Raw genomic sequence first — 24,341 nt, 5'->3', positions numbered from 1 at the left:
TTACACTTGCTCTTGGAAGTGTATTTGATTTCAGGTTAGAAGCGACGAACTCTTAATTAATGGCCCTACCTATCGATAACCAAGATGGCCTTCAAGATGAGAATAACAACCGGATGCCCGGGGATGAAAGGCCACTCGTTGACCCTGTTGAAACTCGAGTCGTAGATCCAATTGACTTTAATTCACTTATGGCTCTTGAGGCGAACTAATGTTCCGACCCCAAAAATAGCATTCATGGTGGATCTCGATCTGTAGTTCGAAATACCCAAAATGCTGGAGAAGACTTTTCGAAATGTTGCAAGCTCAACAGGTAGCGATAGCTCAGTTGCAGAGCCAAACCTAGGCACCGATCAGGCTCCAGCCCGGTCCACCCAAAGAAGTCACCCACAAAACGAGGCTAGTTGTAGTAAGGTCAAATGAACAAGAATCAGGGACTAATCCCGAAATTATTAAAATGCTCAAGGAACTGAAAAAAATGAATAGAGTCGGGATAAAGGAGGATTGAAGCAAACGACAAAAAAATGGAAACTTATAACTCCAGGGTTGATCAGATCCCGGTGGCACCACCAATATTGAAGGGCTTGGATTCCAAAACATTCGTACAAAATCCTTTCCCCCCGAGCGCGGCTCCAAAACCGATCCCCAAGAAGTTTCGCATGCCCAGAATTTCTAAATATAATGGAACGACCAACCTCAACGAACATGTCACCTCTTACACATGTGCCATCAAAGGAAAAGATCTAGAAGATGAAGAGATCGAATCTGTATTATTAAAGAAGTTCGGTGAAACCCTGTCAAAGGGAGCGATGATATGGTATCATAATTTACCGCCTAACTCTATCGATTCTTTTGCTATACTTACAGATTCTTTCGTAAAAGCACATGTCGGAGACAAAAAGGTCGAAACCAGAAAGTCAGACCTTTTCAAGGTAAGACAAAAAGATAACAAGATGCTAAGAGAGTTTGTATCTTCCCATTTTCAAATGGAACGAATGGATCTACCACCGGTCACGGACGATTGGGCCGTTCAAGCTTTCACCCAAGGACTGAACGAACGAAGCTCGATGGCTTCACGACGGTTGAAGCAGAACTTGATCGAGTACCCGGCTGTTACCTGGGCCGACATACACAATCGATATCAATTGAAGATTAGAGTCGAATATGACCAGTTAGGTTTTGGGTCCCCTATTAAAAGGTATATTTACCGAAAACCAAGGTCAAACAGGGACCGATACCGGCCGTATAACGAAGATCATAGGGGTAGCAAACCGAGGCGTAACCCCGTACAAAGCGAAAGGAGAAGTGATCGGGGCCAAGGGTTTCGAGGGCTGATGAACAAGAGTGGGTTCGACAGGCATACCGGACCTAAGGAAGCACCACAGTTATCAGAATATAACTTCAATATTGATGCACCCACTATCGTATCGGTTATTAGACATATCAAAGATACTAAATGGCCTTGATCTCTGCATTCCGATCTAGCCTGGAGAAATCCCAATCAAATATGCAAGTATCATGGCACCCATGGCCACAGAACGGAAGATTGCAGGCAGTTGAGAGAAGAGGTATCCCGATTATTCAATGAAGGGAACTTTCAAGAGTTTTTAAGTGACCGAGCCAAGAACCATTTCAAAAACAAAGAGTTCAACAGACAAAACAAACAAGAAGAGCCACAACACATCATCCACATAATCATCGGAGGGATCGATGTCCCCCAGGGGTCGGTGCTTAAATGCACTAAGATGTCGATTATAAGAGAAAAACGATCTCGAACTCAGGATTACATACCTAAAGGAACCTTATCCTTTAGTGACAAAGACGCAGAAGGAATCATGCAGTCCCATAATGATGCATTGGTAATATCTGTACTTATGAATGAAACTCAAGTTAATTGATCCAGGTAGTTCGGCCAACATCATTCGATCGAGGGTCATAGAGCAACTCGTTCTACAGGACCAGGTCGTACCCGCAACCCTGGTACTAAACAGATTCAATATGGCATCTGAAACTACTAAGGGCGAGATAATTTTGCCAGTAAAAGTGGCCGGAACCATCCAAGAAATGAAGTTCCACGTGATCAAGGGCGACATGAGATATAACGCCCCGTCCGGGAGGCCGTGGATCCACAACATGAGAGCAGTAACCTCGACCCTTCACCAGGTTCTAAAATTCCCAACACCAGATGGAATCAAAATGGTCTACGGGGAGCAACCGGCTGCAAAAGAAATGTCTGTCATCGATGAAGTGATTATGATATCATCACTATCATCAAAGGGATCAGATTCGAAGGAGAAACGGGACACCAAATAGCAATCACAAATGTCAGCCTCGACCCATTTAGAGAATCAAAAGACTGGCGAAGATGTTGATTATGGGATCCCTCGATCCTTCATGGTCCCCGATGATTCCAACGCTACCAAATCAACGGTCGAAGAACTGGAGCAAATCACACTAATCGAATATTTGCCCGAGCGAAAGGTATCCCTGGGCACGGGGTTAAATCCCGAGCTCAGGAAAAAGCTTATTCAATTTCTTATAACTAACATAAACTATTTTGCTTGGTCCCATCTTGATATGACATGGATCCCACCAGAAATAACCACTCATAGACTAAGTTTGGATCCGAAATTCCATCCGGTAAAGCAAAAAAGAAGGCCCCAGTTCGAGGTCGAACATGCCTTCATCAAGGACGAAGTAACCAAACTTCTTAAAATATGATCCATGCAAGAGCTAAAATACACTGAATGGCTAGCAAACGTGATGGTAGTCCCTAAGAAGGGAAACGAACTTAGAATGTGTATAGATTATAAAGACCTGAACAAAGCATGCCCTAAGGATTCTTTCCCTTTGCCTAATATCGATCGTATGATCGATGCCACGGCCGGCCACGAGACTCTCAGTTTTCTCGATGCTTACTCCGGGTACAACCAGATACAAATGAACTCGGAGGACTAGGAAAACACCTTGTTTATCACTAAGTATGGTACCTACTGTTATAACATAATGCCATTTAGACTGAAAAATGTTGGTGCAACTTAGCAACGCGTAGTAAACCGAATGTTTGAAAAACAAATAGGAAAATCAATGAAAGTTTATATTGATGACATGTTAGTTAAGTCCTTGCGAGCAGAGGACCATTTAAAGAATTTACAGGAAACTTTCGATATACTGAGGGAGTACAATATGAAATTCACCCCTAAAAAATGTGCATTCGGGCTTGGCTCGGAAAAGTTTCTAGGTTTCATGGCGTCCGATCGGGGAATCGAGATCAACCCCGACAAAATCAAAGCTATCGAGGATATCACGGTAGTGGATAATGTAAAGGTCGTGCAGAAGCTAACGGGGCGGATAGACGCCTTAGGACGATTCATTTCGAGATCCTCAAATAGAAGCCACCGATTTTTCTCACTACTTAAGAAGAAGAGCAACTTTGCATGGACTCCGGAATGCCAGCAGGCTTTGGAGGAACTAAAGCGATAATTATCGAGCATGTCGCTGCTTCATACCCCCGAAAGTGGATGAACAGCTTTACCTGTACTTAGTTGTCTCGGATATAACGGTAAGTGGAGTACTGATTCGACAAGAACAAGGTAAACAATTCCCTATTTATTATGTCAGTCGGACCTTAGGCGAGGCCGAAACTATATATACACACATAGAAAAATTATCACTTCCTTTAATAAGCGCCTCTAAGAAACTAAAACCTTATTTTCAGTGTCATCCAATATGTGTTGTAACAACTTATCCTCTTCGAAATATTTTACACCAAACTCGAGCTTTCGAGTCGATTGGCCAAATGGGCCATAGAAATCAGTGGGTACGATATTGAGTATCGACCCCGAACCGCCATCAAATCTCAAATCTTGGCTGACTTTACGCCGCCCTTCATACCCGAGATCGAAAAAGAACTACTTATAAAATCGGGTACCTCTTCGGGAGTCTGGACCCTCTTTACGGACGATGGTTAGAACGCGAAGGGGTCCAGACTAGGCATCGTACTAAAATCACCCATAGGTAATGTAGTTAAACAATATATCAGAACTGCAAAATTGACTGACAATGAAGCCGAGTACGAGGCCATGATTGTAGGTCTCGAACTAGCCAGAAGCTTTGGAGCGGAAGTCGTAGAGGCTAAGTGTGATTCCCTCCTCGTGGTAAAAAAAAAAGTTAACAAGACTTTTGAAGTCCGAGAAGATCGAATGCAGAGGTACTTGGATAAACTACAGGTGACTCTACATTGATTTAAGAAATTGACCTTGCAACTTGTACCCCGAGAATAAAACAACGAGGTCGACGCCCTTGCAAACTTAGGTTCATCGGTCGAAGATGACGAACTCAACTCGGGGACTATCGTACAACTCATAAGATCGGTAATCGAAGAAAGTTACGCCGAGATAAACTCCACAAGTTTAACATGGGATTGGAGAAACAAATACATAGAGTACTTCAAGAACGGGAAGCTTCCAATTGATCCAAAGGAATCGAGAGCTTTGAGCACAAATGTCAAAGGCATGCGCCCATGATTCATCAACCCGGGGAACTACTCCACTCGGTCCTATCTCCATGGCTTTTCATGAAATGGGGAATGGATATCGTTGGCCCTCTCCTATCGGCCCTAGGTAAAGCTCTGTTTATGTAACAACCCGACTTGTCGATTTGAGTTATTACTCTCCTTTCTACTATTTGAAGTCTTAAATATCTTCATATGATGTATTATGACTTGTGTACAAAATTTGAGGTCAATCGAACTTGATTTGCTATATTTCGACATCGATTCTTCAAGAATACATGGTATAAAATTAGACAAATGAGCTCCAAATTCAGTTTAGATTGAAGCATTAGATCCGTATTGAAATTTTTGAGCCATATCAAAATGAATCGTTGAATTCAGACATCGTATGAGAAAGTTATGCCCATTTCCGTGTCAGGAATAACTTTCCGTCGCCGTCAGCACCCAGGGTAGCGTGGGGCGCTAGCCCTAGCACTGGGATATTAAAGGTACTGTAAATAGCGCCACAGGCAGCACCCCACGCTACCTATGGTGCCCGAAACAGCTGAGGCCCTATAAACAGGGGTTTTCTACCATTTTCGACAAAAATAGAGTTGGGGAGCTCGGCTTGGGCGATGTTTGGGCGATTTTCATGGGTAAACTTTGGGATAAGTGTTCCTTATCCTATATTGATTATGTTTCATGATTCCATACTCATTTACATCATGAATCCGTGAATTTATGGAAGAAAAATCAAAAATCTTCCAAAAATGTAAAATGAAGATTTGAAGGTCAATCCGATATCGGAATTTGATAAAATTGGTATGGGTGAACTCGTAATTGAATGACTTATCGAATTTTGTAAGTTTTGTCGGATTCCGATACGTGGGTCCCACAGGCAATTTTTGAGTTAAATTTTCGGATTTTGTTGGAAAATTAGTATTTTCATATGGAATTAATTCCTACGATTCGTGTTGAGTATATTGAATTGTTTGTGACTAGATTTGGAGCTTTCGGACATGAATTCGCGAGGCAAAGGTTTATTTGAATCTTGAAATTGGTTGTGAAACGAGGTAAGTATCTTGCCTAACCTCGAGAGGGGGAATTACCCCTTAGGCATTGAGTCTTATATGAAAATTGTGTAATTGAAAACCATGTACGAGAGGTGACAAGTACGTACTTGGTTTATATGTACAAATTATATCGGTTGAAATTCATAGACGCCCTTATGTATTAAGTTGGAAAAATTGGAATAACTTATTATATCCCTTATTTGTCATGCCTCATTCCTTGTTTATCGAGGTTGTTTTTATATGATAATTTGGTGTGATTGCCACTTGACTTTTATGTGAACTCTGTGTTTGTTTGAGTTGCCATTTTTATGGAAAATACTTTCATTATTGATTTTACTTACAGATAATTTAAATGAAAAATTTAGTTAATAAGATGAATAAATCTATTTATTCCCGAAAGTTGTGATTTAAAAAAGGTGTTGTTCCTGGATGAATTACTTGTCAGTTCACGTTGTTGAAAATTTGGTATTGAATTATAAAGGCCGTGAATTATATTGAGGCAAAGTGCCAAATTATAAAATATTATTCGGTTGAGTTGTTCACTCCCGAACATTTTATTAAGATGTTGTGCACATTATGATCGAGTCGTGGCTCCTTATTGTGGAAAAATAATGTGTTATAATTAATTCCGTTATTGGTTTCGTTTTTAAAAAAATGGCTTGAATTGTAATTAAAATCGGCTTACTTAGTCTTAGAGACTAAGTGCCATCACGACGCCGGTGGTGGGATTTTGGGTCGTGACAGTTTATTTTGTTTATGACTCACTATTTCTCTAAATGGGTTGAAGCACAGACTTTCGAGAAAGTCAGGGAAAAAAAAGTGATAGACTTCACTTGGGACCACATCATATATCGATTCGGGATGCCATCCGAGATTGTATGTGATAATGGAAAATAATTCATCGACAGCAAAGTAACTAAATTTCTCGAGGATCACAAGATCAAAAGGATCCTATCAACACCTTATCATCCCGGCGGGGACGGACAAGCCGAATCAACCAACAAAACCATCATCCAAAATCTTAAAAAGAGATTGACCGATGCCAAAGGAAAATGGAGAGAAATACAACTCGAGGTCCTAAGGGCATACCGCACAACATCGAAATCCAGTACCGGAGCAACACCATTCTCGTTGGTTTATAGCGCAGAAGCTCTTATCTCGGTCGAGGTCAGAGAGCCTAGCATCAGGTTTTGATATGAAACAGAGGAGTCAAATAATGAGATCATGAATACGAGCCTAGAATTGTTGGACGAAAGACGAGAAGCCGCTCTTGTTCGATTGGCCGCCTAAAAATAGCGAATCGAAAGGTACTACAATCGAAGAACCAATCTTCGACATTTTAACATCGGGGACTTGGTGCTAAGAAAAGTCACCCTCAATACCTGAAATCCAAATGAAGGGAAATCGGGTCCGGACTGGGAAGGACCGTATCAGGTTCTCGAAATCGTCGGAAAATGATCCTACAAGCTTGGTATGATAAACGGCAAACAACTACTGAGCAATTGGAATGTATCGCACCTAAAACGATACTATTGCAAAGGTACAACCCTCCCATGTTCATTTATATTTCGAAACTAACCCATGCAGGTGTTCGAGCAGAAACAGTGATGGATTCTTCAACATGAAGCCTTTAGGTCTGAAAGCGCGCGTTGCACTCTTTTTTCCTTAAGACCGGTTTTGTCCCAAATGGGTTTTCCGATGATGTTTTTAATGAGGCAATCATTGATCGTGCTAACTTAGAATAATTCAACAGTATTTGAGGCCTCTTCATAATCAACCTCGAGTACTGGGGGGCATTGCCCTCGAATATCAAGTTCGGGCAAGATCGTTACTTCATGGAAACAGGGTCTCGATAGGAAAAATTTGTAAGGGACAAATGGTCAAATGAACCATGCCCGCATAGTTTGCTCGAGCCCTGGCACAAAACATGGACGCATGTATAATGACTTATAAAAGAGAAATTTCTTCTTTACCAATATCTCATACCTCAGAAAGGTTCTCCTACTTCATATTCTCGATCTATTATGCAAACAAGATTAAGAGCCGACCATGACCGGAGTTCAAATGATTACCCCATAAATCGGGGACTGCCATCCAAAAAACCAATGAGATCGAATTATACAAAGCCTAAGGGATACCTTAATTCGAGTTCGATAAAATCATTCTCACTCAACGACAAAGCCTAAGGGCTACCTTAATTCGAGTTCGAGAAATCATTCTCACTCGACTATAAAGCCTAAGGGCTACCTTAATTCGAGTTCAATGAAATCATTCTCACTCAACTGAAAAGCCTAAGGGCTACCTTAATTCGAGTTCGAGAAATCATTCTCACTCAACTATAAAGCCTAAGGGCTACCTTAATTCGAGTTTGATGAAATCATTATCACTCGACGACAAAGCCTAAGGGCTACCTTAATTCGAGTTCGAGAAATCATTCTCACTCGACTACAAAGCCTAAGGTCTACCTTAATTCGAGTTCGATGAAATCATTCTCACTCGATGACAAAGCCTAAGGGATACCTTAATTTGAGTTTGAGAAATCATTCTCACTCGACTACAAAGCCTAAAGGCTACCTTAATTCGAGTTCGAGAAATCATTTTCACTCGACTACAAAGCCTATGGGCTACCTTAATTCGAGTTCGAGAAATCATTCTTACTTGACTGTAAAGCCTAAGGGCTACTTTGCTTTGAGTTCAAGCGAATAATTTCACTTGACATCTATTTATCAAGCCTAAGAGCCACCTCAGTTCGAGTTCAAACATTCACTCGGGGACTACCTATAAGAAAATGTCGAGTGCAGCACCTGCTATCGGCCCTTACTATCTCAATCTTGGACCTTCGAATAATTATTCCATGCTAAGGCACTTTTTAACCTTTGTATAAGTTAACAAAAAGGCAAAAGATTCAGAAGCCATAGAAGGGAAAACTGTTATATATACATCAAATCTTTTACAAAGGCAACACGACCCGAAGGAAGTTCTTTACAAAGGCCGAAGCAACCACTATAGAAATAAAAAAAAGACTACTTAAGGTCCTAAATGGCTTGGTCTGCATAGGAGGCCACGTCCTCGAGATCTTCCCCACCTTCAGATTCGTTTAAGCTATCGGAGTCCTCCTCAGGAAAGGCCAGCCTTCGAGCCCTATTTTCCTCCGCCTTGCCATTTTAAATTTTGGCCTCAACATCGAAGCCCTGATCATTGACCTCCTCGAGAGCTTCTCTCTGAGCCTGCCATTTAGCATGTTTGACCATGCTCTTGGCCATGGCCTGGTTAACCTCAACATCGATCCTGAACTAGGTCACTTTAGCATCAGATCTCTTATTAGCCTTGGTCACCTCAGATCTGACCACTTCGAGTTCATTAGACAAGCTTGCCTTATCGGAAGCAGCCAAATGTAACCGACTCTGAAGCTCTTTAACCCTCTCGATCTCCACCGAGGAGTTTTATTTTGCAACCCGAAGTTGGGCCTCAACCGATTCCAATTGTGCTTGAACGGCCTCCTTTCTGGAGGCGAGGATATCCATATTTTCTTTGAATTTTTCCCCTTCGGCCATTAGCTCATATACTTGCTAATTGAGTTGTCCGATCTGTTCAAGCCTCTTTCGAACCTGTAGAATCGGGTTGTTAGTGGTTATCTCCAATTCACCTTCACTGTCGTGAAGAATTCGAAATACCTGCTCGGCCATCTCCCCGTGTTCATCTAGAGTCGTGGCCAAATCTGCTCAAAATTTCTTGCTAAGAAGTTTATAAGAGTCACTCTTCTCAGTGAGGTGTCGAACCTTGGCCTCATGCTCCTCTCGGATTCGGAGGAAATCCTCGTGATGCAACACCGAAGCGTACAAATATGGGGAAAATGTTAGAATTATCTATAACAAGTATAAAAGAAACAACATAGATGCCATCGAAGTTACCCGATTCAAAGAATGCTGAGCCTCGTTGAAAAGGCAGGCGGGTCCTACCGCATTCATCAGAACTTGATCCTTTTTGGTCACTAGGGACCGAAGGTAACTAGAAATCCCCATGGGGGGGGTAAAGAAAATTCGGGTATCTTCTGGGACGGAGAGCACCACCTTCCGCCTACGATCAGGATCAATACTCGGGGCCGGGAATCAGTCCACCAGTTTTGGAATCGATGAAAACCCGGTAGAGCTCGACCATGATGTTTTCTTTCATATCGGTAATCCACAGAACCCGATAACCTCCTCCGAGGCAGCCGACTCGAGCCCATCCAGAAAACCGTGGATATCGGTCGGCTCCTGAATGCCCTTGTAAGATCGACCTTCCACCATGCTGGCCTCACGGATCATAGCATCCAAAATATGAGGGGATCCGCTAATTTAAAATATCCCGAGCTCATCCCTCGAGATATCTTCTGCTGATCGAGAAGTCTTACCCTCGGTCTCCCCTTCAACCATCTCAGCTCGAGACCGAATATTCTCAGATTTTTCTTGTTTCGGGATTATGGCCAGGGTTCTCTTATTCACCTCCGTTGATTCGGAAGATTGTTGTATCACAACATTAGCCCATACACCGGCTAATTCCTCTTCTCCTTCTTCGGGCTTGTCCCTTAATCAGTGGATCGATTCCGAAAGCATAACACCAGGGGCCCCCTTTAGTATGCGAGATTTCTTCGCCCATTTTTTCTTTTCCGAGATCGGGGAACTCGGTGCATCTTATCTCTTCTTTTATTTAACCTACTTCTTGACAGGAACCTCCTCGTCACCAGATGGGGGCCTCATGGCAACGTCCTTCCCAAGTCCTATAAAAGGGGAAATGGGGTTAAGCAAGTAAAGAAGAGCAAATGGCAAACAAATTAAGAGAGAGACTTACCATGACTACGGGCCTCCCATTGACCCTTTGATAATTCCACCCAAGCGCACTCGGAGTACGGTCTCTGCAGCACCAAACCTTCAATCCATTGTTTAAGGTCCGGAATCGGCTCAGGCATCTAAGCCACAGCTGTGACAAGAAAGAAACAATGGATCAAGAAAATGAAAGGCAATTACAAAATTAAAACGAACGAAGGGAAATAAGCGCTTACGGTTCATGTTCCATTTCTCAAGAAATGGCATATCATCAGCAAGGATCAGGTCCGAGGTTTTGACTCGAACAAATCGGCCCATCCAACCTCGATCACGAGTCTCGTCTATACTCGAGAACAACGTTTTGGTGGCTCGGTGAGCATGCTTGATTAACCCTCCTCGATAAAGGTGGGGACTATAAAGGAGCATAAGGTGGTTGAGGGTGAAAAGACACCCCTCGATTTTGCTCGAGAAAAATTAGAGAAGAATCACTATTCTCCAAAAGAAAAGGTTGGATCTGGCCGAGGGTCACGTCGTATCTCTTGCAAAAGGCGATGGTGACAGGGTCTAAAGGACCCAACGTGAAAGGATAAGTATAAACACTTAAGAACCCTTCCACGTGGGTAATAATTGATTCATCAGGACTACCATGTGCTTATCGTCCCAATTGCATTCTTGTTTGACTTTCTCGAGAATTTTATCGATGATTGTACACGTGTACCTCGACATCGGCTCACATCGGCCCAATACCGATGAAGTTTTTTCAACCTTAAAATCACTAACAATTGAACACCCTACCGGAACGAATTCCTCAGGGCGAGGCTCCGCCGCATCCTCACCGCCGTCGGGCCGTGATGAAGAAGGTACCTCTTTTTACGGAACGATTTTAGAGTATTTGGCCATCTAAAGTTTTATAAATAAGGAAGAAGGGAGATTGAGGTATTTGGTGTTTTGAGAAGAACAAGCAAAGAAATTTCAAAACCTAGAAATAGAAAACTTTGGAGAAGGCGATGGATTGTAAAGATTGGAATGAAAAAGGTTTAAAGGTAAAAGTTTGAAATAATGAAGAAAGGGGCTATTTATAGATTTCACAACGACGGTTCAAAATTGGTAGTGGTCGACCGTCGACTGACGCGCATTTAATGGCTTGGTAACTGGACCGATGGGACGTTTGTCACATACGTCACAATCGGGCTCGTGACAGACGTCAATATTCGTCTAGTCAGAGGTTGAAAAATCATATCATTTCTCGCCACCTTCTTTCCGAGAAACGAGGGGACTATCTGTATACAGTCAAAACCGAGTTTGCCCTTCGTGTTATTAATCAAGATTGAAGCATGATGGACCGAGGTTCGTCGTTATAATGTCGAGCTCGAGACCCACAAGCCGATCAATATCGAGCTCGAGACCCAGAGACCGATCAATATCGAGCTCGGTTCAATATCGAGCTTGAGACCCAGAGACCGATCAATATCAAGCTCGAGTCAATATCGAGCTCGAGACCCAGAGACCGGCCCATACTGAGACCGACCCATACCGAGATCGGCGAAGATCGATATCGAGCCAAGGGACAAAAGAGTTGTTATAGCCGCATTTGGGGAGAGAATCTCGGCAGAAATCAAGGAAAAGTTAATTAATTAGTCTATCATGGGATCCCCACTATGTATTTTTAATTATATCCAAAATGGGATTCCCCCAGGGTGGTTATCATTTGTAAGAGAGGATGGATTCATACACACATTCATTCTATTATATACAGAAAACAAAGCCAATACTATTTTTTGGTGGCTTTTGGTATTTTAGTCAAATTGTTTCTTCTATCAATCGTTCTTCACCCGATTTGGAGGTGATTAAACTTGAAGGCTTAGACTAATCAGTTCATCTGGTTTGCATTCATTTCTTTTATAACTAATTTCAACACACATTTGTTTATCTTTCCCGATTTGTACCAATTCATACTACGTATCCTTAGAACTACGTATAAATTCAACTCTATCCGTTTTTCGGATAAATAATTAGGTTGGTGGTTGATGGTGGTGGAAGGTGGAGGAGGTAAAGGGAAAGAGTGGGGAAGAAGAAGGATAATTGTTTTTTAAAATAAAGAAGCTCTCACGCGATCATTAGTAGTGGAATTCACACAATTTTCCAGGTAAGCAATGTGTGTCTAATAGATACATTTAGACTTAAGTTTAAGTGTTTAATAGAAACAAGGCATAGTTTACGTGTCTAAATGAAAAGATGGGACAAGTTAGCATATGTTTTGGCCTAATGTAATTATTTCAAAAATTAAAAATGGAAATGTTTAAAGTGTGCAGTCTTTCTTATCCAAAAGCAAGCAAGATTACAAGGGAGGTCTTAGGCTACTTGCTTATAAGATGGGCCTCCAAGCCTACACACAAACAAGCGCGAGAGAACCGATTCCTCTTGCAGGCTAAAATACAAGAATCATGATTTACTTTTATTAGAAAGAAAAGTTAATTAAGATTTTGAAAGCAAGCGTAGTTGTAAGGACCGTAATGGCTTGTAATTAAAAAAATACCTTTGTGGGAGTTTTGTTCTAGAAGAGCAGAATAATTGTGTATTTCCATTGAGAGGGCAAGGGAGGGATAGGGGAAAGGAGAAAAGGAGTTCAGAGTGAGAGTTAGAGTAGATATGCAATCAGCCAAAGATAATTTAAAATAGCAGAACTAATAGTTACTTTCTCTGTTCCCTTAATTGCTTTTGCATTTTAATGTACTGTTGCATGAGGGTAGGGTCAGGTTGGTGTTTTATGTCTTCCTTTTCATTTCAAGTTGTTCCTTTGCATTTATGTTTAATAGTTGCAGTTAGTTCATGTGAAGGTTTTGGGCTGGTCTGATTTAGGATAGAAAGGAAAGAATGGAGAGAAACAGTAAGCAATATAGTTATCTTATAAAATGCACTTGCTTTTCTTTCCTTTTATTCATTCAAAACAGCTAACCCATATCGGTTGGTATTCATGCATTAGTCAAGTATTGTCTCTGTAGTTAGTTAAAGTAAATAGCTTTTTGACAAGGTGTCTGTCTGGGAGATCCACTTTACCATCATGTCAACAAGAAATTTTCTTCTTGTGCTGTTCTAGATATGCAGCAGTCTTTGCATTCTCACTAGCGTTTAACCTTGTCCTGTCTCAGACGACCTATGAGAATTTCCGGTATAGAGCAGAAAACAGGATCAATGTCTATGACCTTGGTTGTTTGAACAACTTCATGGAAGTATTTTGCACAAAAGTAAAACCGTCACGGAACAACTTCCGAGGTTATGTACAAGAGGAAGAACCACAGCCACCTTTGCCTACTACCAGGGAAGCTGAAGTTGAAATGGGTGAGGATCAACGAGTGAAGGTAGAAGATGATCTCGATATTGGTGGAGACCTTCTAAAGATCTCACAGCGTCATAGTATTGAAGATATTGAAGCAGATATACGTAGCCGAGGGAGTGATGTGCCCTATCATAATTCATCTGAGGCTGATTCAATTCATGGGTCAGATAGGCGAGCTCCCAACGTGCAATCAGACACGCGTCACTCGAGCTGGGGAAGGAGAAGTGGGAGCTGGGAAATCGCATCAGAGGTCCTTGGCACGAAAACCAACGTCCCCGAGAGCAGGAGCTACAATGCTTCGCGGGAGCCTTATCAATGATTTAATGATGTTGTACAGTTGACGACAATGGATAATATCATTGGTCTGCAGTTGTAACTTACTCCTGTAGGTTAACTCTGTAATACATTATGTCCTTTTCACATTCTCATTCACCACTGGATACTAGACTGGTATAAATATTCTTTTGGGAAAATTAGTGAATAGGCGTGTGTGATTTTTTGAATGACAAGGTAGTCCCTGTTTTGGCTTTGCTGCTGCTGCTGCTTATTCTGTTCAATTGGGGGACTGTGAACTGGCTTGTTTTGTGTAGACCTGATGCCTCTGTTAATTTAAATAGAGATGGTTCTTACTCATTTTACTTCTCCTTGTTTTCACCATTTTTGGGGCATATCAATTAGCTTCTTTTCAACTTCATATCACAATTCACAACGACACAATTGTGGAAATAAAATGAAATTGATTGGACATCAACAGAACTGTCGGAATGTTTAAAGTCTGGATAAAACAATGTGCAGTTAAATTACTTCTTAATTTTGAAACTCATTATTACAATATTTGGGAAGGAGAAAGGGAGTGCATCTTTTGTTACATAATTCATTAGCAGGAATGTAACTGATCCAAAACCATTTATCCATCCAAATACAGTGTTCTTTCTATGGTTGAATCTCTACAAATAAATTCTTTACCTTCTTTGCAATTAGGCACAATTAAAATTGTGAACTATCTGTTAATGGTAATAATAAATGAGTTATACCGAACAATTATTTAAGCAGTCAGACAATAAAATATCACAGATACAATTCATAACGGTGTGTTACAACTTCATACCCTTCCACTCCCTCGTTAAATTTGTTTCCCTCTAAATTTATACCTTCAAAGCAATAATGTCTTCATCAATCAATGATTCGATTCTTGCAATATTTCTTTTGGCATTCTTCTGTGCTACATCAGAGCCAGATTCTCCAAAATTGCTCGACAAGGCTTGTGCTTGGGGTTCAACAGATTGGAATTCTTCGTTCTGTTTAGACGTTTTGAAATCAAGTCCTCTAACCATATCAGCAGAGGATCTACGGCAGCTAACACTATCAATTACTACACAATATCATACCAAGTTTGTATTAAGATTGAGATATTCTTGATCTTTAATTCCACAATAGGAAGTAGGGATGTAGAAAGGAAACCGACAAACCGCACCAAAGCCGATAATCCGAGTCAAATGTTCAGTTTGATTTGGTTTGGTGTTGGGAAAAAAAACCCGACCATAATTGGTTTGTTTGGTTTTAACTAAAAAAAGTCAAATCGAAACCAAATCAACCCGACATTACATGTATAGAAGTTTTTAATAAATTTAATACATAAAAATATTTATTGTAGCGTAATTTATAAATATTTCTTAAATTTTTTCATTGTCTTATCTTTTAATGTATTATTTCAAGTTTGAACTTATAATTTTTGAATGCTCCAATAAGTTTTATAGTCCATAAATATTAGTAACTCAAACAAATCCCAAACCAAAATCAAATCAATATTAATGCTAACAAAAGACATTCATTTTAATTGTACTAGAATGAGAATAGTGTTGGATATCTATTTTTTTTTTTTTCATGGTTTAGATAAAATGTATAATTTATTCTTTTTAGTGTTTAATCATGTAAATAATAGTACTTATTAGTCATACTTATTTTAACAACTTAGTAATTTTAGATTATATTTATTTTCATTATGGCTTATTAGTTATATTTATTATGCGAATTTATTATCTTTATTATTGAATATTTTCATACAATGCAATGGATGATCTCATATTTTATGTTATTTTCTTGAAAAATACCTTATATAGTTTTGTCTTACTAGGATAAAAAAAATATTTGAAAAAAATTTTCGAAAAATTCAAGAAAAAACGAGATTAAAAAATTCTACTTTTATTGGTTTGTTTTGGTCTTTAAATTTAATAATCCAACATAATTGGTTTGGTTATCCGAACCCACCAAAACTATATACACTTAATAGGAATCGTGTTGTTTATTGGCTAAAAAAAGTGAGGGTTCTATTTATTTAAACGCGTGAGTGTCCTGTCCTTTTGGAAATTAATAACTACGTAGAGCCCAAGCATTACTTGTTTTCCTAGTTCTTATCGGACTCAAAATACAATGAGAATTGCCATTTTGGTAAGTATGAAACATAGGGCCCGCGTTTTCCTATTTCTTCTCGGACTCAATAGGATTATGGTTTTTTTACTATAAATGTGCATACAAATACATTAATCAACCACTACACATTTTCTACTTCAACATCAATCTCTCTCCAGAATACAATTCAAGAAACAACAAATTCCTTTCCAAAACCACTCACTCAAAGAAATATGTCGGTTGCGATTGCAGGAACAACAACACTAAGACAATGGTCTAATTTTGCAGAAAATTCTTATGTGTGCGTGACAGGTTCAAAATCCACTACTTACATGCTTAGACAAGAAAAGAAGTGTACGCTTCACCTCAACAAAACCTCTGTTGACAAGGTTGGTTTGCCTCTTAAAGTTTCGGTTGTTGTAATGTTATGTCCTTCGTCATCACTTTCTACTAGTTCTCGTAATCACATACTTGATCACAAAACCGAGCTCACATTTTGGATTCCATACGATGAAATCTTCTCGGACAATGCTCGTGATATTATGTCGAAAACTATCTACCTGATGAATGTCCCTTTTTCCTTGGAGGATAATCTAAATTGGAGAGACACAGAATAATATGGTAAAATTGAGATAACTGCCATTTTGGAAAACAAGGACATGTTGATTTCCAAAATAGTGGACTCTGTTAGGAGTATGATGGATTCTCCAGCTTCGCCTTACGACAAAGTTCATAGCTTCATCAATTTGGAAATTTTGAAGGTCACTCATCTATCCCAAATAGAATTCTTGAATAAGCTTAAGAATATTGAACCAGACCACAATATTCAGGCACGGAAAAGGCCTCAAGGAGTTATCGGTTCACGGCTCGAAAAGCTTGATGCTTTGCAGAAGGATTTAGGATTGCAAAAGATGAGATTTGTAAGTGAGGGTTCAAATCTTTTGGAGATGTGCTTGATTTGCAGGGAAGACTTCTCAGTTGGCTCTACTGTTTTATCCTTAAAATCATGTTCCCATATATATAATGAAACATGTTTTCTTGAATGGCTTCTGAAAAATAGATCCTGTCCTTATTGTCGGTCCGAATTAAAGTAGATTTGAAATCTTTGTAATTCATGTTGTTCTCAGTATGGTGTAAACATTAATGTCTCATTATGTAAAAGTGCTACTATTACTGTTGTTGATTTGTTAAATGTTAAGGTGCATATTGAGGTACTTGTAAAAGGCCTGATGACAAATGCTGCTTCTGCTTTTCTTTTTTGTTCTGTTTCTAATACTGCAATTCAGAGAAGACTCAGATTTCATTGTGTATTTCAATTTCGTTAATGTAATCCAAGACGACCTCAGATGAATTTTGTCCAATAAAAAGACATAATTAAGTAATATAAGTTGTATATAAAACATCTTATATGGATTTTGTGCATATTCACGTATGTCATAAGTTGGGTGATCATCCAAGAAATTTACTCGAGTTTAAAATTAGCATATGCAACGAACAGATTGCAGAGTAGATATATTTTGTCTTTTAAAGTTGTACTATAGGATTTTAGCATATATACAACAGGGAGTGATTATACATGAAATGTTGCAATTAGATTCATATATGAACTTCCAATTATATCTCACAAGCCTAGCACTCCTTTTTCTGTTAAGTTCAATTTTGTTATGGAGGTTAAGAGAAATTTGATGCTAATTGTGCGTCAAGATAGGGCATGAACCCGTCTATGTAGTTATTTAAAGCAAATAGCTTTTTGACAAGGTGTCTTACGGGGAAATCCGCTTTACTATAATGTCAACAAGAAATTTTCTTGTGCTGTTCTAGATCTGCAGCAGTTGCTTTATATGGTTCTAATGAACCAACATTAAATTTTGAATCTGTTTGTCCATTTGAGGGAGGGGAGTCAAAAAAATGCGAACGTTGCATTCTCACTAATGTTTAACCTTGCCTTTCTCAGACGACCTATGAGAATTTCCGGTATATAGCAGAAAACAGGATCAATGTCTATGACCTTGGTTGTTTGAACAACTTCATGGAAGTATTTTGCACAAAAGTAAAACCGTCACGGAACAACTTCCGAGGTTATGTACAAGAGGAAGAACCACGACCACCTTTGCCTACTACCAGGGAAGCTGAAGTTCAAATGGGTGAGGATCAACAAGCGAAGGTAGAAAATGATTGCGATATTGGTGGAGACCTTTTAAAGATCTCACAGCGTCATAATATTGAAGATATTGAAGCGGATATACGTAATCTGTACGGAATTTGGAGATGATCCAAAAATGAACGTTTTTTTAGCCCTTTGAGTCTAGTTTCCAGAAATGTAAACCATTCATCATTTGGACATTTGCACAGAAAGTTATGATCGATCAACTGAAGCTTGGTACTGCAGTTATTTTGCATGACAGTGTGCATCACAGAAATTTCTGTTGCACAGGGCTAACTTTGGAAGCTTATATCTCGTAATCTATAAGAAATTTGGAAATGATCCAAAAATAAAAATTGTAGCTCTTTGTATCTGGATTTAAATTGTATGGCAGTTGGAGTTAGGTACAAAAAGTTATGGTTGATACACTAAAAGCTGTCTTGGAAGAGTATGGTGTTTTGAGCATAAGCATGTAACGATCCAAAGGTCCATTTTTAGTTCTAGAAATCGAAATTCGATTTCGAGACTTCCGAGAGTTTGATAATGAATTATAGGAATGATTTGGAATGTTTGGTCTAATTTAATCAAGTCGCGATTGAGTTTTTAGCACGAAACATGAGTCAATTGTTTAACGAGCGAAATTGGTATCACATTGAACAAATGAGCTCCGAATTGGGTTTCGATTGAACGACTAGGTTCATATTATTATTTGTGACTCATAGGAATTAGAATTGTCGAATTCTGAGTTTGTATGACTGGGTTAGAAACTTTTTAGTGAAATATTAAATTGGTGGTGCAAGTAGGTTCTAGTGCAGACCTTAGTGACGGAAAATGTACTTTTAGTGACGGGAAATGAGTTTTTATTGAGCAGTTTTGTTTTGTAGCTCATTTCAATATTTTTGGAGCTAGGGAACTCGAATTTGGGCGATTGTTGAGTGAATGTTTACTAAATGAATTGGGGTAAGTGTTCCCTACTCGGTTTTTATTATATTTCATGATTCCATGATTATTTTCATTTTTTATTAGTGAATCAATTTTAAGAAAATGAGATTTTTTGCAAAATCTTTCAAAAACGAAAATTTAAGATTTGGAGGTCGATTGGTTATCGGAATTTGATAAATTTGGTATGGTTGAACTCGTATCGGAATGGGTGTTCGGATTTCGTAAAAATTCTATCGGGTTCTGATAGGCGGGCCCCACGTTGACTTTTGGTTGCCTTTTTAATGCAAAATTTTAAGTTGACGTTTTATTATTCGGAATTATTTCTGATGAATTTTAATAAAGTTATACAATCAATTTGGATATATTTGAGATGTCCGGAGGTTAATTCAAGCAAGAAGGCTATTTTGGAATATCGGCCTAACTTCAAAAAGGTAAGTATCTTGCCTAACCTTGAGTGGGGGAATTACCCCTTAGGCATTAAGTCTTATGTGAATATTGTGTGATTGGAAGCCGTGTACGCGAGGTAGCGAGTACGTACTTGGTTTATATGTGCAAATTATATCGGTTAAAATTCTTAGACACCCTTATGTATTAAATTAGAAATTATTGGCACTTATTAAATACTTTATTTGTCATACCTCAATCCTTGTTTGTCGAGTTTGTATTTTATATGATAATTTGATGTGATCGCCACTTGAATTTTTATGTGAATTCCGTGTGTTTGTTGATTTGATATTTTTTGAAAATAATCACATTATGGATTTTTCATTTGAAGATAATGAATTAAATAAGTTTAAATTGAGGCATTTATATATTTATATAAAATTTGAATTTAAAAAAGCGTTGTTCCTTGATGAATTATTTTTCAATTTATGTTGTTGAAATTGGTATTGAGTTATAAAGGCCGTAAATCATATTGAGGTAAAGTGTTATATTGTGAAATATTATTTTGTTGAGTTGGTCACTCCCGGATATTTTTATTAAGATTTTGTGCACATTATGGTCGAGACATGGGCTCATTATTGTGAAAAATAATGTATTGTTGATTTTTGTGGCAAGTTGTGATATTTGAGCACTGGATGTGCAATTTGTGATATCTTGTAATATTTGAGCACTTGATATGCAATTTGTAATATGTTATAATATTTGAACACTTGAGGTGCAATTTGTGATATGTTTTGATATTTGAGCACTTGATGTACAATTTATATTATGTTGTGATATTTGAGCACTTGAGGTGCAAGTTGTGTTATGTTGTGATAATTGGGCACTTGAGGTGCGAATTGTGATATTTTGTGATAATGATACGCATGCGGTGGTATAAGGTCTTGGTGTTGAAATGCATGCGGTGAGATAAAGTGGGCTTGATATGCGTGGCTAGTAGGTGAACTACTAAAAACCATGCGGTGTGATAAGGGTAGCTAAAATGCAAGATGCTATTTAGGGAAAAATAATTTTTAAAAACTAAATGTGAAGGCTCTCACGGTGATATAAGGAAAGATTTGAAATGTATTATGATTTGGGACTACGAGGTGGTACCTCAGGAGTGCCCTTTGTTGAAATTTATTTATGGCTGCACTTGCCTTTGGTTATTTTATTTTTCCATGACATGTAATTCTCGTGTTCTTTCGTGACGTATTATTTGATTTTATTATGTGTTTTATTTTCCTTGTTGAATTGTGTTGACTTTGGCTCATCGTACGTGACTCTAAGGATTTGTATTTATGGTTTTTACTAGTTTTCGAGGTTTGAGTTGTTTCGAATAAAAAAATTACTATTTTTAATTTAATAAATTTTACATCAAAATCTGTAGCTATCGAATGCTTCATATTAATTGAAATGTCATTTTCTTCACCCAAACGAGTTCAAAAAATAAACTCATTTCTTTGTTGATTTCTTGGTTTAAAAATTGTAAACTTTATTGAAAATAAATTGATCTTGCGGATCTTATATACGTTGATATTTTGGTACGTGAGTTGTCCGTGCGGTGAGAACCCTCCACTTCCAACCAAGAGGTTGTGAGTTCGAGTCACCCCAAGAGCAAGGTGGGGAGTTCTTGGAGGGAGGGAGCCGAGGGTCTATCGGAAACAGCCTATCTACCCCAGGGTAGGGGTAAGGTCTGCGTACACACTACCCTCCCAGACCCCACTAATGGGATTATATTGGGTTGTTGTTGTAGTAGTTGTCCGTGAGGTTGTAATAGAGATATGGTCACAAGGTGCCGTAAAAATATGAAAGTGGGCTGAGACCCATATTTTTTTATTATGAAATGAGGTGTCACAGAGTGACTTTTATTTGAAAGAATTATACTCGAAGGATATTTATTTGAAGGAATTATATTCGAGAGATTTTTATTTGAAAAACTTATATGTGAAAGATTTATATTTGAAGGATTTGATTAATTGGTTGTACTTGTGTTCCTTATTCGTTAGAGCAATATTTATGGAGTTCTTGTTGCCTTGTTGTTCATATCCTTAATTGATCTTTGTTGTTGTCACTGCTACTTATTTTCTATTATCCCTGTATATTTCTATATTGTACAGGTTAAATGACTAGTGAGTGTCTTGACTGTACCTCGTCACTACTCCACCAGCGTTAGTCTTGATACTTACTAGGTACCTATTGTGGTGTACTCATACTACACTTATGCATATTTTTTTGCAGAGCCAGGTATTGGAGATATCGGATTCGGACAGAGATTAGAGTGTGATCACAAGGATTCAAGGTAGGGCTTCTTGGTCGTCGCCATCCCTTGGAGTCTTTCCATTTTTATTGTACTGTCCACTCTTATTCAAACAGTATTGTATATTTGATCATTGGGATCACTGCATGTTCTCAATTAGAGTTCGTGACTTAGTATTACCAATCTTTGGAGGTTTTTATATTTGTTTCCGCTTTTGTTTCGATACTTGTAATAAATTATATGTTTTAAAAAAAAGGCTCGAAATGTAATTGTAATCGACTTACCTAGTCTTAGAGACTAAGTGCCATCACGACGCCTGTGGGGGGATTTTGAGTTTTGACAAGTTGGTATCACAGCTCTAGGTTCATAGGTTCTACGAGTCATGAACGAGTCTAGTAAAGTCTTGCAGATCGGCAGGGAGACGTCTATACTTATCTTCGAGAGGATACATAACTATTAGAAAATTTTAACTTCTTTAATTCCTGTTGTGCGGAATTTTTTGATTTTGGAGTTTGAGCCTTTGTATCTCTATTCTCTCACGGATTGTGAGGAGACGTGCTACCAGGTTAGCAGAACAGACACCCGCGTATTCTGCTAGGGCCGCAAGAGGCAGGGGCCAAAGTGGCCGAGGAAGGGCACATGCCGCAGCTAGAGCACCTGTCAGAGCAGCAGTTGAGGTACCTCCAGTAGCTCCGGTTGGGGGACAAGTACCAGAGACACCTATTGTTACTCCCCGACTTTAGGAGACTTTAGCACAGTTCCTGAACATGTTTGGTACATTGACTCAAGCAGGATTGATCTCCATTTAGCCAAATATTTCACAGATTTGGGGGAAGAGTTTAGACTCCTACCGCCCGTACTCCAGAGTAGCAGATTCACATTGGTCAGGTTCCGGGTATAGTACCGGTACAGCTATCGAGGATGCCCAAGGATTTCTAGAAGGAAAAAAAAATGTCACTGTATTTTCCGCACCATGGGTATTATGGAAGTGAGCGAAGTTTTCTTTACTACAATTCAGTTGTCATGAGCAGCGTATCAATGGTGGCAAGTTTATGAAGAGGTTAGATCAGCGAATGCAATACCACCAACTTGGGCTCAATTTTCGGAGATGTTTTTGAAAGAGTTTGTTCCCCAGACTCTCCAGGATGCGTGGCGCATAGAGTTTGAACGGTTGTGTTAGGGCACCATGACGGTGTCAGAATATGCTATCAGGTTCAGTGAGTTAGCCCGTCATGCGCTTATCTTGGTTCCTACAGTTAGAGAGCGAGTCTGTAGATTCATTGAAGGGCTCGATTATGATTTTAAAATATGTATGGCTCAAGAGTTGCAAACTAACATTCCATTTCAGCAAGTAGTAGAGATTGCCAGAATGTTAGAATGTGTTCGAAGTGAGGAAAATGAGTCTAAGGAGGCCAAAATGACTCGAAACTCTAGAGGATTCAGTGAATTCTACTCTGCAGCTATGAGTCATCATGGCAGAAGCTTGAGCTGTCGGTCAGCCCAGTCCACAATTCAAAGTACTCGTAGTGCTCCAGTTAATACTTTTAGTGCACCACCGATACGGGGTTCTTACAGTGGTTATTCCAGTTATCCGGCACAGACTCAGTATGAGCAGTCGCGCCCGCAGAAGGGTTGTTATGAGTGTGGTGATACTAGGCATATCATGAGAAATTGCCTCATACTTGGGAGGGGTGGATTTCATCAGAACACTCAGGCTACAGGTTTTATTCCAGTTAATACTCCACGTGCACATCTAGTTAGGGGTGGAGGACAGGCGGGTAGAGGGCGCCCAAGAGGGGGAGGCCCGACCCGTTGATATAATTGCTATGACTTGGCTGAAGCCAATACACCAAATGGTGTCGTTACAAGTATGATTTAATTCATTATAAAAGGATCACTATTCTTATTTTGATTCAATTCTGATTATCGAGGTGAGACCTCCTACCCCGATGTTGATTCCTTAGATGACCCTGATGAGGCCAGGAGGGTGTTGCAAAATGCCCTTGCCCTGTCACGACCCAAAATCCACTAGTCATGATGGCACCTAACCCAACACGCTAGGCAAGCCAACTAACAGTCAACACATTCCGAATGAGATTAATAAGAAATCAGTGAAGAATTACCTGAACTTTTATATAATAACTCAAGGACGAGTAGTACAAATTATGAGCTTCTAAGACTTAGAATTTACAAATGCTGATATTTCAAGTGGTAACAAATTTATCAAGTATCTTAGTTTGACAGGATATACTGTTGTGAATGATCTTATGATCTGAGATTGACTTATCAAGAAGTAGGTCATTCTTCTTGGTCCTTTTTAATATTTATTATCCTTGAAAAGAAATTATTAGTCCAATATTTTTATTTTCTTCTTCCCAGCTTCCTCTGTATCATACCAGCAACCTTGGTAGTTGCTGCATTTCATTTTGTTCATGGATACGTTTGCATTTGTGTCTAGGA

At 39.2% G+C, this 24,341-nt stretch overlaps 1 protein-coding gene across 1 annotated transcript; it reads left to right on the top strand.

Moving 5' to 3' along the window:
* Window positions 1-12,656: 12,656 nt before the first annotated feature.
* Window positions 12,657-14,023, top strand: LOC107765735 (putative protein S-acyltransferase 9). The gene is made up of 2 exons (XM_075227276.1): window positions 12,657-12,716; window positions 13,517-14,023. Exons 1-2 carry the CDS (start codon window positions 12,657-12,659, stop codon window positions 14,021-14,023), a joined length of 567 nt encoding a protein of 188 aa, XP_075083377.1.
* The last annotated feature ends 10,318 nt before the right edge of the window (window positions 14,024-24,341 follow it).

The sequence above is a fragment of the Nicotiana tabacum genome, chromosome 12 (assembly GCF_000715075.1).
Source record: "Nicotiana tabacum cultivar K326 chromosome 12, ASM71507v2, whole genome shotgun sequence".
NCBI lineage: Eukaryota > Viridiplantae > Streptophyta > Magnoliopsida > Solanales > Solanaceae > Nicotiana > Nicotiana tabacum.
This window is presented reverse-complemented; position numbering and strand designations above follow the sequence as displayed.

What these genes read in the sequence shown, in the direction of transcription:
- LOC107765735 (XM_075227276.1), top strand. Translation starts at nt 12,657, where the DNA reads ATGGAAATGTTTAAAGTGTGCAGTCTTTCTTATCCAAAAGCAAGCAAG. An exon ending in CAAGCAAGATTACAAGGGAG is followed by an intron (nt 12,717 to 13,516) that starts GTCTTAGGCTAC and finishes GTCCTGTCTCAG; the next exon opens with ACGACCTATGAGAATTTCCG.